This window comes from Cinclus cinclus, chromosome 5, assembly GCF_963662255.1.
Source record: "Cinclus cinclus chromosome 5, bCinCin1.1, whole genome shotgun sequence".
NCBI classification, from domain to species: Eukaryota; Metazoa; Chordata; class Aves; order Passeriformes; family Cinclidae; genus Cinclus; species Cinclus cinclus.
The window spans coordinates 3964914-3984141 of record NC_085050.1 but is presented as its reverse complement, the minus strand read 5'-3'; the positions used below and the strand labels follow the sequence as shown (position 1 = coordinate 3984141).

Sequence of the window (19228 nt, the reverse complement as noted above, 5' to 3'; positions counted from 1 at the left end):
GGGAACCCTGTGCCAGGGCCTGCCCACCCTCACAGGGAAGTAATTCAAGTCAAGATTTCTCTCCCCTTCCAGAAGTGCTGCCAATCCTCTAATGCTGCACACCCAGAGAACAGGATGGGTTTGCCCCCATCACAAGCCATGGCTATAATTCAGGCCACCTGGGATGAGCACTGGGCATGAGAATGGAATTTTTGTTTGGCAGTTATAAAATTAAGCCTGTCAAAAGCTTTTTCTGTAAATGTTAATAGATAGTGACAGATGACTAAATGGATCTATTTTGGAATGCTCCAACTGCCTTGAGTCTTACATCAGTGCCACAATACACTCACCACCACAAGTGCACGTTACCTCTTTGCTCAAAGGGATCAGTTGATGTTTCAGCCCTGTTATTTGCCTCAAAAGTCTCCTCTGTGATTTTCTTCACAGCTTTACTTGTACATGGCTTTCATTAGGGCAGATTCAAGGTAATTTGGGTTTCAAATAACAGTTGCAGTTGCTGAAGAGATGTCCAGACCAGGTTTGGTTAGCTGCTTTTCTTTTTTAAATCTTTGCTGACTAAAGTGAAAAGCAACACACACCTACTATCACAATAATGCTGTTGTTCTGTGGTGTCTTTTATTTGTTTGTTTATTTTATTAAAATATGTCTAAGCAAATTGAATCAAGTGGTTAGTCAACATTGAAATGACATGTTTTTTACCTTGGTAGATGTTTAAAAACATCCCTGCAGTGGCTCACTGGAGCAGCAAGATAATTTATTAATTTAGATTTTAACCAGATCTAGCTCACATCTCAGGCAGTACACATACATTAGGGAAAAAAACCCAGATAAACAAAACAACAAAAAAATCTACACAAACTTTGAAGAACTTGGAAAATGAATGCTATTGCTATGGAAACAGTAATGGAGTTTTCATCTATTGGCAGTTGTGATCAAGTCTTCTCCTAGCTGATTAACATACTAATTGTGATTCATCTACTAAATAACCTCATCTCTTTATTTACTAATTCTTTTGTTGTCACATATACTTCTGTTTCATTGCTGTTCCAATGCCAAGCTTTTCTGGCTTATTACAACACAATGTCGATTCCAAGGCGCCTCTGCATCCCTCTCATCCGTGATAGCTCCCTGTAAATCCCAGCTTTCCCTCCCCAGGTGCTTCACATACCCTGATCATGAGGACAGCTTTCCTGATGTCCCGAACTCCGTCGTAGACCAGGCGGGAGGCATCGATGAACTCGTTCTCCTCGAAGGGCTGGGGCACGTTGGCACTCAGGGCTTCAATGGCCACCTCCACTTGCTCAGCAAAACGTGGCATCACTGGGTTAAACACAAGGACAGGCAGCAGGATCGCACACCTTCTCTCCTGAACGTTTTCCTGCTGCTCTGGGGCATGGATAATTTCCAGGAGGCACAGTGCACGCTGTCCTGGAAATTCCCAAGTTCAGGGAGGCTCACTGGAACTTTATCTGACAGCATGGGAATAACCATCTCTGTATTCTCTTCTCCAACCGTGCAACAAATAATACAAAACTTCCTTCAAAAACTGTGATTTATTAGCTTTTAAAAGGCTGCAAGGTACCTGAGCTGTCAGTAAAGTTCATTTAAGAGCTTTACAACCTGCAATGAGCACAGCAAATATTTGTATCAAGAGATCAAAGCAAACTGTAGCCATTATGCCTACTAATTTACATAATTTACATTCTCGCTCATACTAATCAGTAATAATTTTATAAGGGACAAAATGCAAAATCAAGGATATACTTTTGTGAAGACACCTAAATGGATCTTCCATTCCTTCACTATCACGATGTATATAACAGAAAACATAGCCATAGATATTGGCTAAAAATATTATAAAATGTGTTATGAACTTGTTTAATACACAACTGAAAGCAAATATTGACTTTTGCAAATGGTTTCAGGGCATTGCTTGAAGTAGCAAGAGAGTTTTTTCAAATTTCGCGGAGGATTGCTTTGAAGGTATAATCATTTTCTGCACATTGTGTTTGCAGGAAAACAACTCTTCCCCAAATCAGTTCTTTAACAACTCAAACCCAAATCCTACAAACATGAACATCAGGTGCCACTGATCATACTGCACCTACATTCCTGCACTTGTTTACTCCCCTTCATAATTTTAACATTAATATTGGAGGACTGTACTCATAGAGGACAAACATAATCAATGTTTCACTAGAAACCTGGACAAAAAACTGTAGTTGGATTAATTCTTAAAGGAACCTGAATCGAGTTTAAGATTTACAAATAGCCATGTTTTCATCATATTCACATCACTTTTATTCTAGCATTTAGGTATCCAGATCACGTATCATGGTGATTCCCACAACAGTTATTGCCATTTTTTGGTTGTTAAAATATTACCTTTTTTGCCCACCTTTTCCCTAATTTAGGAAAAGGATAACTTAATACACTTACTGGTAACCTGAACCTAACTGATGAATACAAAGGGGAATTTCCAGTCTTATTTGCATCAAGAGCAGTGACATTCTTTCCCAGGGACTTCTATTGTGGTAGGAAATTACATTTTCTTCTTGACTGAATGTTCTTCAATTTTTTTTATAGTATCTGACTTCAAGTATAACCACAGAAAGCCACGATTTGAAGAATAGTTTGCATTTTGAAGAAGTGGCAGCAACCACAAACTCAAACTTTGTTTCTGGCATTTAAATATTATGCATTGGATGCAAATGAGGAAACCTCTAAAGGGATATTGTGATTCAAATCTTGTTTATACATCACTATACATATATGTGTGTGTGTGTGTGTGTCTATATATATATATATATGCATGTGTGTGTGTGTATATATATATATTCATATAGACAGATGAAAGAACAGATTTGTATTTTCCATGCAGACAATGTTCAGTAAGTTCCTGGGATACACTGGAGAAACAGGAAGAAGCAACAGCAACAATAGACTTTAAAAAAAGTAAACATTAACAAAACATTGCCAGGCAGAGGGGAAACATTTTTAATTAGAAAAGGAATTTGAGAGAGATTGACGTTTTGGAAAGAGTATTTAATAAATTCATATATCAAATTACCTTAATTAATAGAACACTTTAAAGTGTAGTAGGAGACTAATATGATTGCATTAGGAAGTTGCAAGCCTGAGTATCAAAAAGCAATTATTAAAAATACAATGCAAACAAGTAACTCTAAAAAATAAAAGAAAAATTACTTTGGTTTGTTGGGATAAAACAAGAAAAACTAGAGATGCAATAATGATAACAACAATTAAAAAAGGAGGTAAAGAACTTTAATATTTAGGGTTGAATTAAAGTTAAGCTTAAATTTCTGTCCAAAATCTCTTAACTACCAGAGGTGGTCAGGTATTGGATATAATTAATAGTGGGTGCAACAGGCCTGAATTAGGAATGGGCAGTTTGAAGAATGTCTACATAAGCATAAGGAAATTTATCTTTTACATAGGTATGCATGTTAACAGAGTATAGTAAAATTTATCCTGCAGTTCTTAAGAAAAAAAAAAAACAAAACAATTTCTGAACCATTTTTGAGAACTTAAGGAAAACAGTAATGGTGAAAATTCCAGGGATTTGGAAAAAAAAAAATAAAAGTACAGCACTTGTCTATTTTAGATGAAGGTATATAATCCTTATCTTAAGGTTCATGTAAAGGTAGAGAAGATAGGAAGGAAGATTTATACTATATTCAACAAAATTTCAGTACCCAAAAATAAAATGAAGCACGTTGTGGAACAATTAATGTTTAATTATCTGTAAATAATCAGCAGATGCTGGACAGGCACCAGATGTGTGGGAATAAGTTGCACCAAGCTTTTACAGTATTTCCCTTGACAGGGCAGTGACAGTGGGGGAAGCAGACACGACACAGCTGGACTTTGTTATGGCCACACATGACATTCTTAGAACAAAACAAGGGAAATTTAAATTCAGTGACTGTAAGGTGGAAAGTTACACTTCATTCATATTCCTGAACATGAGGTATTAATTCCTGGCCACATTTATTGCCTCCACTGGGTGTGGAAGCTTCTCTGATCAGTTCTGATTTTGCTGACCTGGCTATAATTTAGTCTCTAATTTACATTACTACACATGAACATTATCTGCTGTTTCAAAATGGGAATAGTTACTAAACTGTTTTATGAATTGCTTGCCAATCTTATTTTTACCTCAGTGCTCACTTTTGATTGGACAAGCAAGAAAAGAACACCTTTAACAGGGGGCTATTACTGCTTCTTTAAGCATATGTTGTCATTTAATGCAATGAAGATTTTGAAAATTGAAAACTGAGTTAAGAAATGTATTATTTTTTAGTTAAGGTTATTAAGCTCCATGAAAATAAAAACCCTCCAATCTTCCACCTCTATTATTTACCACACAAAGAAGGATATTCCTGTGCCAAAGGTGAAAGAACCACAAGTAAAATTCAGGCGAAGGTGTGCATTTGAATCTGGAGTTAAAACTTGTAAATGCATCAGAAAATGATTCATTCATTATGCACAGAGAAACTGGCTATAAATTTTAGATTCAGAAGCAAATCAATACTTCTGGGGAAAAATTAAACATTGGTTTCTTAGTTTGAGCTGTGGCCTTGAAAACAGTCACACATATGCTTAGACTGAAAAATGTGGTCCATTAACATCTCTGAGCCTAACTACATGAATTTAATTAGGCACCTGCATAAATGTTGACAGAATCAGGTCCCAAGTTAATACCAACACTTCTAATTCACTGACTTTGTCATTCCAACAAAATAAAGATTTTAAAGCCTTTCTGTGGGCGAGTTTCCAATGGCACTGAAAGCAAGACCAATGCCAACAAAATCTACGTTGCTGGAGAAAAATAGAAATCGGCAAAGCTGAAATTATTTCAATTTTATCAATTGATTAATTCTTTTAAATTATACTCGCGCTTTTTTTTGTTGGTTTTTTTTTTTTTGCTATCAGCATAATAGAAAACCAGCACTTGACCACGTGTGAATTCATGCCTAGATCAAACTTGTATTTTTTTGTGAACCACCCTGTTCCACAAAGAAAATATTTTCTCTAAAGCACTTCTTGTTTTTCTCCCACCCACTTATATCTCCTACATAATAAAGCTATCAAGTAATTATCTGTTTTCTAAAAATATATTCCCTGTTGACTTCTCCCATGGCAATCAGTTTGTACTGCAATTTTTGTACTTAGAAACATCACTGTAAATTTTGTTTGGTGATATAGGAACAATAAGACCCCTGAAAGACAGAGAAATGCCAGGTTACATAATAAAATTATTGAGATAAAAAATAAAAAAAAACTTTTGGTGTTCTTGTTCGTAGCATTAGAACAAAAAGTCTCATTAATATGCAAGATTAAATGAATGCCTTGCTGATTGGACTTTTATAGCCTTATTATTTAGGAACTTGAATTCCTCAGAATCTTAAATAGATGTGAATGCTCAGAAATGTAGAAAGGGATAATTAAGACACAAAAAAAGTAATAACGGTCAAGGACCCTTCAGGTGCCTGTGTTTCTAATTCTTAGTAGCATCAATGGGAGTCAGGAAATTTGGTCTGGTTTTGTCTGACATCATACAACTGAAAGTTCTAAATCTCTTTCCTTAAACCAGGCAGAGAACAATAGATGCTTCCATGAGACAATTGATCAAACCTACCCTACTTTAAAAACTCAAGTTCAGCTGGATAAAATTCTGATTTTCCTGTGCCCACTAAACAGAGAGGGAGGTGTTTGCCTTGGACCTGATGTCTGATTCAGACAACCAAGTTTAGGCATAAATCAGCCCCATTTGTGCACCAAATCCTGGCACACTTTTGGCTCTGAATCAGGCTGAGCACAATGTGGCTCCTTTCCCTCCCAGTCTCACTGGAACTGAAGAGTTCCCAGGGGCCTCATCTTTGGGGCATTTTTCTGGCCAAAAGACAATTTTTGAAAGGCACCAGCAGAGCTCTTTCTTAGAGCTTCATTTTGAAAAGACAAGCACCTACTTGACTCCTTTTAGAATTCAGGGATTTGGATCCAAGGGCAGCTCTTTCTCAAAGACCAGGGGTTGTTCCCTAGAGCCAGACAAATCAGATATTTGAGCTGCTCTCCAATGGAGAAGTGACTGCTTTCCTGTACCACTGCACCCCACTCTGCCCTCTGGCTGGCCCTCATGGCTCTGTATTCGTTCAAGAATTTGTACCTGTCCTTATGAAAACTGATTTTCCCCTATGCCATGTTGATAGAGACACATCATTTAAAGTGCCAATCACCTTATCAACGTGGCCCTTAAATGGCTATAAAAATCTGGTCAGTTGTGGGTAGGATTTTTCAAGGATTACATGGTAGTATAAAGGTTTGGACTACTACACTGCTAAAAGTTCCAGGATCCCTGAAAATGTCTGTGCTTCTCCTAAACATCACAGCTGCTTGTGTCACATAAATCAAGAAAATTATCTAGAATGATGGGCAGGATTGTAAACTTAAGGCTATCATAGGAGAAAAATAGAAATGAATGATCCATTACATTACAAAAAAAAAATATATAGTGTCTTAGAAAAAAAATGCTCAGCCATTATCCACATTTAAGAGGTTTTAGAATGAAACATTCACAAAGTTACAGCTTAAAAAATTCAGGGCTCTGGACAAAATTTCTTCTGTTGTTTTCTGTGTCTGTGTGGGTTTTTTTTTTTGTTTTTTTTTTGTTTTTAATTTGTTAATTTACATAACTGAAGAAAGAATGCAATCTACTGGGATGTTCACGTATTAAAACAGGTATTTAAAAGATCATTCCTAAGGGACAACTAACATCCTCTGTCAAAGACAGCAAAGTTTCTGTTTCATTTGAAGGATGCATAAGGAATGAAATAAGACACCTTATTCAGCTCAAAGTGTTTTTCAAAGCCTGTTTCTAGAAGAACTGTACATTCCTTATCAGAAGATTTTAAATACTTCACAGAATGTTTTAAAGACCTGGTCTGATATAATTTACGTTTCAGTCATGACTATTATACTGCTAATCTAAAAGAAAAAGCTTTATAAAAGTCTACAGAAACATAACATCACATCATAGAATCACAAAAATGTTTGGGTTGGAAAAGATCCCTCAGATTATGGAATCCAACCATTCCCCCAGCACTGCCAAGGCCACCACTGACCCCTGTCCCCAGGTGCCACATCCACACAGCTTTTGAATCCCTCCAGGGATGGGGACTCCAGCACTGTCCTGGGCACTGTGCCAGAACTGAACAAGCCTTTGGGTGAAGGAAACTTTCCCTGATATCCAATCTGCACTTGCTCTGGCCCAGCCTGAGGCCATTTTCCCTCTCCTCCTGTCCCTGTTCCCTGGAGCAGATCCCAAATCCCCCCTGGCTGTCCCCTCCTGTCAGGGAGTTGTGCAGAGCCACAAGGTCCCCCCTGATCCCCCTTTTCTCCAGGCTGAGCCCCTTTCCCAGCTCCCTCAGCTGCTCCTGGTGCTCCAGACCCTTCCCCAGCTCTGTTTTGGATATCAAACCCCTTGTGTCTCACACTGGTGAAGTGGTTAAAAGTGAGCTGTAGAACAATGAATATCCACACCCTATAGAGTTTGCAGTGAGCACAAGACTTTCAAGAAGAATCAGCCTTCACTGCCAAACACTGATTTAGCCACGGCCCATAAAAACAATGTTCTCAGGCTTCCTTGAATTTATGGCCAAGTCCTGACCCTTTGGCCCACTTGTGTTAAGTCTTCTGGCATTTCTCAGAAGGTTAAAACTTTATGCAACCAAGCAGATTGACGTGGGAATGGAAGGAATGGATTTGCTCATGTGCAGCCCAGGTGAGATGGACATTAACAGAAATTAATGACATGTCTGGAGCTATGTTACCACGTGCTGGGAGACAGGGACGCGCGCACACACACACACACACACACAAGGGGAAAACACACCTTCAAACTTTGTCCTGACTGAACTGCCATTCACAGAAAGATAAATGTCAGGGCAGAAGCCAGGTAGGTGCTGTTCACCACCTGGCCAGCACAGGAAGCCACTGATTGGGGACAGGTACATCCCAAAGTGGACAGAGGAGGATAACAAACATCAGCTGCAGGGATATTTGTGTCTCACCAGTTTCAGCTGTCTCACTCTCCTGTCTACCTGTGCAAGACTACACAGAGTGAGCGCCCTCAAAATATTCCTGCCAAACAGAGCACCCTTCAGGTTAGTATTTCAAATTAAAGCAAACTCTTCAGAAAATTCCCTCAAGAAAGCAGTCTCATGCTGTTGGAGACCAAGTAGGTTATGTAAAAAGCAAACCACCCTTCCTGGCTTAGCTCTAAGCTTGTGTATATCAATATGTAGGTGTGTGTAGGCAAGGGGATGCAAGGAATACCAGTGCTTTTATTTTAAAACATTATTGTACAATTCACACTTGTATTCACAAAACATTCTGTTGGAGTTGGTGGATGGATGTTCACTCCATTTCTCTGCCAATATTTTCTAGATCTGGTGAATTTCTTTCTACTTCTACCACCACCACCCTCCTTATTAAAAAAAAAAAAAAGGCTTTTAAGAGCCTGAAGTGTTTTCGAGAACAGATTTGAACAGTGATTAAATAATACTGGTTTATGAAAATGAACATTTCTATTATATTAACCCAATATTCATTATACAAGGTGTCTGACACATCCAAAATAGATAACCTTGGTGTTTTTTAAACTCTCACTGAGTGAATTCACATCTAAATCTTGAATTTTCTTTTATTATGTAATCCTTATCTTGACCTTCTTCCATTTCTAGAGTATCTTTGGGTTGTGGAGAACCAAGTAGAAATATCTACCTGGTGTATACAGTGAATATCCTCCTATAAGCACAACCAGAATCTTCAGCACGGATGTGAGGCTGTTGAGCATGAAAAAAGTAAGATTTCTCAGCTGCCCATTACAGTGCTACAGTTTTTCTGAGATGATGAATTAGCTCAGAACCTTTCTTTCAATGCATATAACATAGATTTAATTTTCCATTTACCTAGAGAGATTAAATGAAAATATCTTTTAGTCTTGTCTTTCTCTCCCAACCAGCCCACACAGCATTTTGTTTTCGGCAAATTTTGCTGCTGCCTATTCACCTGTTCATGAATGCAACGTGCACCAACCACTTCCCTGAAGTGTCACAAGATTTCCCTTCCTGCCTGCTGAGAAATGATCACTTGTGCTTTGCTTGTGCCTTGTCACCAGCTCTTAATCCATCAAAGGCCTTAACACTCACCCCATGGTTACCCATTTGCAAAACAGCTGCATGTGCAGGACATTAGGAAAAGCCTTTGAAAATGTAGATCAATTACATTATAGTCTCCTTTAGCACTGTATTCCATTTTTAAACTCTAAAAGTGAAAAGAAAAAGAACTAGCATTTCAGCTTTGAGCTACCGTGGTAATTTACTCATCTCTTATGTCTCATTTAATTGCTTCATAATGCACTTTATAAGATTTCTTAGTGTACTCCTTTGTATATTGATCAGAGTTTCTCTGGTTAAAAAATTCTTTGGATCAAACAATCTTGGAACGCAATCTTGGGTGTTCTCTGGTCCTTTTGTAAAGTACATTTTCTTTAATAATGCATTATTGTTTTTTTGTTGGTGACACCTTGACCTGATTTCAGTTTTGCAAAACTTTAAAGAAAATGCTACACGTATTTTGCAGAATAAAAGTCATAATTTGATCAAAACTCCTGGATATATGATCTCATGTTCTCAGGATGATGGTATCCGTAAGTTTTACTATAACTACCTGAACTCCCATAAAGCATGAATTTAACATCATTTATTTTTTAAATAGGCTCCATTTCACATATTTTAGCTCTCCCTCAGATTCAATATGGCTTTTTTTTTTTGATTACAGCTATGCCTAAATTCATCTTCTTGCTTCTACATTTTGTTTCCCTTCATATCACTGCTGAAAAATTCATCTTTCCCACATTTTAGTATTAGCTTTGATAACATCGAGCTGCCTTTTCCTAGTGATAAATATCTTTAAAGTTTGCCCTACTCACACTGATAAAACTCTCACAGGCTTATTGCTGAATTGCCAGTAGTGCTGATTTTCAACTTCAGTCCATTCTGATAACAACAAAATAAAAAAACATGCGTCAAAACAGAAGCTGGAGTGACCTACTTAAAACCAGCAAGCTACAAAGTTACTGGGATATTTTTAAAACATGCTAAAAGCTGAAACGCCAATTTCTGGTGTGAATCAGACGATTTTAAATTTCCAGTGTCCTTCACAGAAGTAACCCAAGTAGTATGGTACTTGCTGTTCCAGGATGGTTTCCAGACACCCCAGTGCAAACTGGAGCAAAAAAAAAAAAAAAAAAAAAATTTTTGGGGAAGTTTTCACAGCCTTTCCCAGGCAATTCCAGTCCTACTTGTTCTGCTCTTATCCCTTTCATTTCCCATTCACTTCCTTTCATCACAACCCTGCAAAGTCTACTCCAGTTTTCCCAGCCTAAATCCAACCTTCTTGACCTTTAAAGAATGTCATGGCTTTTTCTCCTTCCTAAGCCTCAAAAATCTTGGAAAATACGATCTGGCCTCATTGCCTGTTCCTGGATTCTTTCTAGGGACAATTCTTTTTATTTGTTTAGAAGCACAGGCTTCTTGCTTTCAGTTTTTACAGCTTTTGAACTGCTGAGTACACCTCAGTCTCCTCCTGGGTGAAGGCAATGGGAAAGTCTCAGCTGGCTTTGGTCACTCTGGGTACAGAGCAGGATGAGTCCTCAATATTCAAACAGCAATTCTGCTGTTTCCTCTTACTTCCTTCCCTTTCTGCCTTTATCCCTGCGTTTAACCAGGGTCCAAGGTCCCCAAGTGCCACATCCACAGGTTCAAAATCCGCAGGGTTTTGAACACTTCCAAGGATGGTGATTCCAGAATGGCACAGTGGGGTCTAAATTCCATTTTAACCACTTCATTCTAAGGCGATGAAATGAGTCAGTTAATTTTACTTTTTTTTTAAAATCATACAGAAATCATAATCAATGCCTTTTAAATGGTCTGAAAAGCTGCAGATAGAAATTGTGCTCTAATATTAATGATCCACATTCACTACTGGCAAAAATGGATTAAGCTTCATCAGCTTCATTGAATTTGGGTCCTTTCTCTCCCCTCAACTACTGCTACACAATTTGTACATGATATAAAGTTCTTAATATTGTAAAAATAATCTTTTAAATTTTTTTAAATACTCACAAGTTTATCTCCACTTTATAAAATAAGAAAAGAGGTACAAATAGGTACCTTTGACTTGCAGGAAGAGGGACTTACTCTTAACTATTGAATCCCAACATTAACACATTGACATTTTCAAGATGCGCTCAGTCCAGAGTTTACAGGACTTGGTTATAATTCAAATTATATCAAAAAGTGAATTAAATATGGAATATAAGTATTTACTGTGCATATTATTGATCTATGTAATGGCACTTTACACCTGCCTGTTGAAAAATTTTCAATTAAAAAAAAACATATAGAATCTTGGGTCAGAAATTTTAGCTCAATAAAAAGCTTGAACATGCATTTTGTTTTGTTTAATAAATCTTAATGGTAGGAAAAATTCTTCATAACCCCTCCTTGACTAAAAGATGACTTTAACAGAATAGTGCAACAAAATATTTTACCACGTCAAACTGAACAGATTATTTTCCTTCTGTGAATTATAGAACCAGCTCATAAACTTTTAAAAGGAAGCTAAATTTACAGGATTTATTCCACTGATCTCTTTCCGGGGAGTAAAAATAGGCTGACATTAATATGGGTGCTACATTACCACGAGTAATATTTAATCATCCCCAAATCAGTTTTTTAGATTATTTTGTTGATTCCTGTTCTCAAAGCAAACACAGAGACTACAGATCTAGAACAGTTTTTTTGCTTTTCCATCTCACAGGGCCATTCCTGGGCTTTTGGTTTGAAAGTCACATTTGACATGTCCTGAACTGGTGCAATTTTCATTTTGTTCCTTCTAAAATAGTCTTGATGGTTTCAGACCTCAGATGAACAAGTGCAATCAGGCAGGGGAGGATCAGCTCAGACACTTCCAGACACCCACAATTTGTGCATCTCTATCCCACCAGGGCACCCGATCAGTGCATGGAGACCCAGCCTGTGAAGTCAATGAAATTTGGTGCACCCTAAACCACCCAAACCCACTGCTTTCAGATGAGAGCACTTGGTAGCACAGCTTGCACTGAATTACTGAGAGCACTGAGATAAAGGGCTTTAAAATGACCAGCACAGACCTAATGACCTACACTGAGATGAATCCAATCTCTGGTCTGGCAAGGCAAAAACAGATTGAAAATAAAATCAAAAAGAAAAAAAAAAAGAATGTTTCTTCCCAGTCTTCCCAGACTTTTCTACTTTTATACAATCTACATATTTTACACAATCTAGCAGACTGTTATATTGTTTCAATCAGGTGATGCATTTTCAGTTACTTATATGTATTTTTCAAGGAAAAGTTGTTCTGTTTAGCAATACTTCAGTCATCAACAAGTACATTCACCTGCATGGACCAAAGAGTAATATTTGCTGGAGATGCATAATACATAATCAATCAACTCAGAAAAAAAGGCTCTGTATTATTTATTTAAATCACAGAAACTTTGATGTAGTGTCCTAGTCTTGATGTGTTACTGAACCTCTTCTCTTACATGGCTCCTGTCAGTATGACTCCTGCAACAGCACTGAGCAGAGAATAAAAAACACACTCAGGGCCATGAATTCATTTGTTTATACCTTGCTTTCAAGAACAGATTTCTCTCTGAGTTACGGATTTCAGAGAATCAACTGAGAGTTTTAAATGACTAAATAAAGAGTATTTCAGTAATTATTTCAGCATTTCAACCAACTCACCAGTTTCAGAGAGCAGTTTGGTAGCTTCCAGCACCTTCTCAGTGTAAACCCCAGTCTCATAGTTTTCCATCTCTGCGTTGATGATGTGGATGACTCTGGCTGCACGGCCCCGGATGGCGCCCGCGGTTCTGTCCAGCGTGTCCACATCCCCCTCTTGCAGAGCAATCACACACTTGTTCACATCTTCCAGGATGTGGTTTTCTGGAATCCATGTTAAAAATACAGCTCGTTCCATTTCACTCTTCCTCATAGCAAAGCTTACTGATTTGGGCAAATCTCAGTATGTTAAAAAAAATGATATCTACCTTTATCCAGGATGAAAAACAAAAGCACTTCTGTGATATTGTCACATAATAGGAAAAATCTGTGATATTTATCTTTAGTAGGGACTGGGCTACATCATCTTACCTGTACTGTGTGTCCCAACCTGTAATTCCTTGAAAACCAGTCCTGTTAATTTCAAACATCGCACTGAATTTTATCATAATTAAATTGCAATTAAAATGAACGCAAAAGGGAAAGCAGTCAAATATTTTGTAGATTCTCTAATAAACAGTTGGGCAATTTTCTGAAGGTGAATTTACACTCTCCCAAAAAATGTTTATTACATTTGGCTCTTTTTTGCCTAGATAAGACAGAAAAAAAAAAAAAATCACATTGAAAAGACAACAGCAAATGGCCTTTGTAGATAGCACAAAACCTGGGCATCTCCCTCACTCCATGTATGCCAGAGAATAAGCTGGGAATTTCTAATAACACACACTATAATTATATGTGACTTGGCATAATCTGAAGCAAGAGATGACAACAGTGACTCTGTAAAGAGGAGGTGATATCGAGACCCTTTATTGGATTCTTGGGAGATGCATTGTTATTTTTCTGGCTCTGAATCAGGCCACCCACTCTCACGTGCTGCAGTATTAGAATTTATGTAGTATTCTCACATACAAATTATGTGAAAGCATGAAGAGGACTCTGACTAGGTCTGGCATTATTTCTCTGCAGTCAGTAGAGTCAAATATAGCTTTAGTAAGACCATGACTGAATTTCTTATTTGACCAAACTCAGTCTGAGACACTCAGTGACTCTAAACAGCAACTTGATTTTCTGCTAGAGACACGTCTAAATCAAAAATTAAATGCTGTTCTTTGGAGTAGTAGTAAAACAGAATTAATCAGTTCAGCAACTGTTTTTTGTTAATTATCCTTTGCCACTAAAAAGAATGACTCACTAATCTTCACAGTTAAAAATTCCAAGGTTGGATCATTTGAGGGTTTCAGAAATGTTTTACATGATGTTGAATTTTACACTGCAACAACTTTGGGTGGAAACTTAAAGTCCCCTGAGCTGTGAATCTGAGCAACATGCAAGAAAAAATTCTTTGCTTAAAACATTCCCTACTCAGAATAAAGAAGCAGCGCTTTGTAAAGCTTTTCTTCACTGTTTCCATTTCAACATCACCAATTTGCTTTTACCATGGCATAAACAAATTTTGCCCAACAACAAGTGATACACGAATTTGGACAATGCATTTGGAATGTGAAATAACTTCTTAAAGTTATGGTCAACTTTCTTCTGATAGCCACCATATTATTAAAGCATACCATCAAATGTGACAGTCAATATGAAGAGGAGGAGGTGTCATTGCAGGAGGTACATTTAACCAGCTAGTGGCATTTTGAATGCTTCACTGGTTTAACATCCAAAAATAAAAATACTCTGTGTAAGCTGAGGCTACCAAGCTTTACAGCAAGGGCAACAGGCTTTCTGTTTCCTAATGTTTAACAGAGATGTCTGTGCAAAGAATTAGGAAAAAAGAATCCAAACTTTACAGAAATAATACTTTTCAGCTGCCTTGGAAAGTTTGGGTCTAAGTCAAAACTTTGTTTGAAGGAATTAATTGAGAAAAATAAATTAAAAACCCCATCATCCATTCAAATTACTTCTGTTTTATAGATACAAGCACTTGGAGTAAGCAAAGTACTCAAAGAAGAAAATGGCCATTTGAGCCAGATTTCCAACTCTGGCACACAGGCTGGGTCTGCAGTTTTCAGTCTGGTCATCCCTTTCTCTTAGAACTAGTTCTGCCAGAAAATGTTTGTCAACTCCAAATCTCAAATAAAAATCAATGAGCTCCCATATTCTGAAGTACCCTTCTGTTCAGAGAGCCCATTTACATTTTCTTGCCATGGCCTGTAAGAAACACTTGCAGGGCTGTTGAACAGAGGAGAGTAATTAACTAAACCAAACCAAACCACTGCCCTCTTAATAAGGGTAGCAGGATACAACCAAACAAGATAAAGAGGGCAGAAAAATAAAATGAAGGAATTTTTTTTAATGATAAATATTTTTTCTTTCAATATTTTTTTCTCATAAACTTTTTTTTTTTTTAAATTTAGGAAATATCAAGGAAAATAATGTAGAATGAAACACAACATTTTGCCCAGACTGTCTCATGAAGTTTGGCTCTTCCGAGACATTCACGTAAGCAAAGCCCTCTATACTCACAACAATGAAATGCACCCTTCTAAGCAAAATAGGAAAAATGAGTTTCCTGCAGCAGAAATTAACCCAAGCCACGCAACACTTTGCAACTACAGCATTCACTGGGTATGATCAAATTGTAACAATACACTCTGCCACAAGCTGCAGCACTTTACCAGGAGGATGGTTGGAGAAAAGACTGTGACCCAGGGTCAGCGTCCTTCTCTTCTCCATCCCTCCTTTACCCTCCCCACCCATTCCATCCTGTGGTTCTGTAAAGTTCACCTTTCCTCCTCTTGCCCACAGCTGCACAAGGATTCCAACAATTCATACAAATATTCTCAGCCTGTAACAAGTCTGGAACACATTTTTAGAAGGTGGCCAAATTCCTACTTTGTGCCCGAGTTGAAACAAAGCTTCCCTACGAATAGAAGCACAAATAGGGGCTATTTTCTGGGAGGTGAAGAGCCAACCATTGCTACCAGGGATTAATTAACATGGCATGGTACAGAGTACAGAAGATCAGAGTTCCAATACAGACAGACTAATAGATTAATGATGCTTCACTAATTATAGCTTTTATCCATTCTGACCCAATACTTTAATTTAGGAGTGTATTTGTAGAAAAGTCTCTTGACCTCAGTACCTGAAACAGAGAGGAAATCATCCACTGAAGTGATGTCATCAACGGCCTCAGTGAGAACTCGCACCTGTTTCTCCCACTGGTCCTTAAACACATCCATGTTGTCCTGGGCTACTTTGCTCTGGGGTCTGGCAGCCAACGTGAGTGCAGCATTAATGACCTGTTAGTCAAACCCATTTGTTAGAGGAGGAGTGGCTTTTTTTCTTTTTTTTTTGTTCCTGTTTTTTGGTGTTTTTTTGTTTTTTTTTTCTTTTTCTTTTCCATTGGGAAAGTTCCAATAGATTCTGGACTGTGTTAAAAATTACAGCATTACAACCCATTTGATATGAAGGGTCTCAAGATACGGATGCATTCTTCACAGTTGGTGGAAATCAGGCAACAATCTCATGACAAAGACAAGGCTATGCTCTTCTTCTAATGCTTTTAAGTGCTAAAAGGCTTCTCAAGTACATTTTAGCAGGGATTTGCACTCACCTGTGGGCACAGACTATCAATCTGTGTGGCTGCCATACGGACTAACTTCACACCTTCTTCATTATTGGAGATTGAACAGGCCAGATTTGCAACCTGCAATGAAATCATGAAACCATCAGGATGAGAATCAAGTTTCAGGCGAGTGAGCCATTCTATACCTTTCTCCGTTCTTATTAAGGCTTGCCTGAAATGAAAGAATTTTTTACAAGAGGAATAATACATCTTCTGTGCAGGTGAATAGAAACCCATGTAGGTTATTTCCTTACAAGCAAACTGAACTACCCATCTTCTCAGAATCTTCCTTCACTGTCAAGTGTTTCACATCCTCCTCTATAGCTTAAAAATCATCTGCTGAGAAGTCATATAGGGAATACTGAACACCTAGACATTTATCTGTACATTTCTATTTCTCAATTTCCTTTTCCTCTTAGGAACTATATTCATTATTAATGTAGGTAGTCAGACTCATCCATACTCTGAGCTTGGCAAAAGGAAGGATTTTTGATGTCCTAACATGTAGAATCATACTTTCCAACCCATAATCAAAACTGTTCTCTTCACTGATGCTGGGCATTGACATATCTCTCAAATATCTTCATTGTTTCTGATGGTTTTGTGCATGTTAGAATAATTTTAATTTTCAGGTGGACTTCTTTGTATGTATTTGTCTGCCCCACAGTAAAATAACCACTAGTAACGGTAATGTAATTTAGAGATGTGAAATACCTCAGTTGAAACCTTGTTCTGTAATATAGATCTGAAGATGTCATTCAAAGGTCTTTAAATCCACATTTACTTACCCTGGTACAGCTTTGGGAAGTCTGAACCTCAAAGACTGAAGGCTATTTGGATAAGATGAAGACTTGGAGAGACATCTGAATGAGATCTAGAAATCAGACCACGTCTCCAGACACAGCAGAGCTGCATCTCTGTGGCTTGGATTCAAGTGGAGGAGCATGTTCTCCTAGCTCAGAGAGCTCTTCCAAAAATCCCATTCCCAAAAGGTTTGTGCCAACTCCATGAATCTGCCCTGGGCTTTCCAAACAGAAATTCACATCCCAGTGCACGCTGTGATATTTAAATCATTAAGGCACATTTTGGGATAGGGGAATACAGGATACTTTTGACTCATTCAAAATTATGGTTCTTTATTCTAATCTTCATTAAAACAAACTTATAAAATTTTAAATATGCTTCCTCGGTATTATTTACTGTGCCTGAAGGCATAGTTATCAGTTGGAAATGATTAATGAATTAGTTCAAATGCCCTCATCCTTCCAATTTTCCTCCAGTCTCCCCCTGTGGTATTAATCTGTTCTCATCTGCAGTGCACATCTCTGCCTTAGCCCTGATCCATCTGTTCTGCATAGAACCTATTTCAGTTCCAGTTCTGTGCAGCATGGTTTGCATAAATCAGAGTGCCAAAGCCCAGGCAAGAAAAGAACCCAAGGCTTGAAAGAGTCTCGCAGGCATTTCCTAGTCAAGATTTTATCATAATGTTGTAATTTTTATTTTCATTTAATGATCAGACAAATGAGTTGGTCTGTTTGTTAACAGCCTTACAGCCCTCATGTCAAAAACATTCTTCTGAGCTGACATCTTCCAATTAATTTACTATTTTCTGTAGTCACTTCTTTGCACACATCAAACAAAACACTTTCATCTTCACCAGAAATAACAGCTAAGCAGGATAATATTTAGAGTTCATTAACATGAGTGGAAATTACAGACTCTAAAAACTAGTAAATGATACTAAGTTTAGCAAGAGCCACCTTCCTGTATTGGAACTAAGTGGCTTTTCAGACTGCCCTTACATTTTCTGATTAATATGTTGAGAATTTGTCCCAAGGCTTCAGATGTAACATTTACTTTTTTGCAGATAGAAATGTGTAACTGAAGGGGGCTGGATGTCATGAAATGGCCATCGAACTATAAAGCAGGCCTTTGAGTTCCTCTGGAAGGGAACACTGCAGATATAAACAGCAAAAATAAAACTTACTTCTTCTCTGCGTCCGTTAATTACTCTTTAAATAGAATACAATGTGATAATATTTGGATGCTGCAAAGTGCCCTGTTTTTTTCTGAGAAGGATACAGACACACCAGAGAAATCTTTTCTTCCCCTTATTTTTGTAGAATAGAATTCAGTACATTGTTTTGGGTGTTACTACCAAAACAGGAGTACAAATGCAATTATTGGTGCATTAAATATGTATCACAGAGGATTACAGTCATGTTTAAAAAATAAATGATAAACATCAGGTATAATCCTAAATTTAATAGTTTCTGTGATATATTTCAAGCCTTGCATAAATATAGCCCTGTATCATCAGCAGTCAGGCAGCAATACTATCCCACAATCCGGCAGGGAATGTGCCAGCCTACACCACAGCAAGATCTGATTATGTCAAACAAACATAGAGATAAGCAAATTCCACAATGGCAGATGCAATCTGGATAAAATTGAATTCAGCATTACAAACCTATGACTTCACCCAAGTTTAGTTTTTAAAAGATGGCAAGAAATAGCCTTTACTTTCTCAAGCCCGTGTTTCAGTGCATAAGCATGGATCTGTAAAATGACACAAGCTTTAGGTGCACTCAGCCACCAGATACCTCACTTTTTAATGATTTTGATTCACTTTCTTATCAAATACGCAGTCAAGTCACCATCAATTAATATTCTTGGCACAGCAAGGTCCACATGCATGCTCTGACTTGATAGAAACCACAAGGTAATTCCCCTTGCTTTA

General features: G+C 37.7%; 1 protein-coding gene across 5 annotated transcripts in view; it reads right to left on the bottom strand.

Moving 5' to 3' along the window:
- Window positions 1-19228, bottom strand: part of CTNNA2 (catenin alpha 2) — a 403809-nt gene that overhangs the window by 43485 nt on the left and 341096 nt on the right. For all 5 annotated transcript variants that reach the window (XM_062493295.1, XM_062493296.1, XM_062493297.1 and 2 more), the window contains 4 exons: window positions 16477-16569; window positions 16006-16162; window positions 12876-13076; window positions 1169-1320 (listed from right to left, as the gene is read on the bottom strand). In XM_062493295.1, the coding sequence (XP_062349279.1) occupies window positions 1169-1320; window positions 12876-13076; window positions 16006-16162; window positions 16477-16569 (603 nt within the window). The remainder of the gene's footprint in view (window positions 1-1168; window positions 1321-12875; window positions 13077-16005; window positions 16163-16476; window positions 16570-19228) is intronic.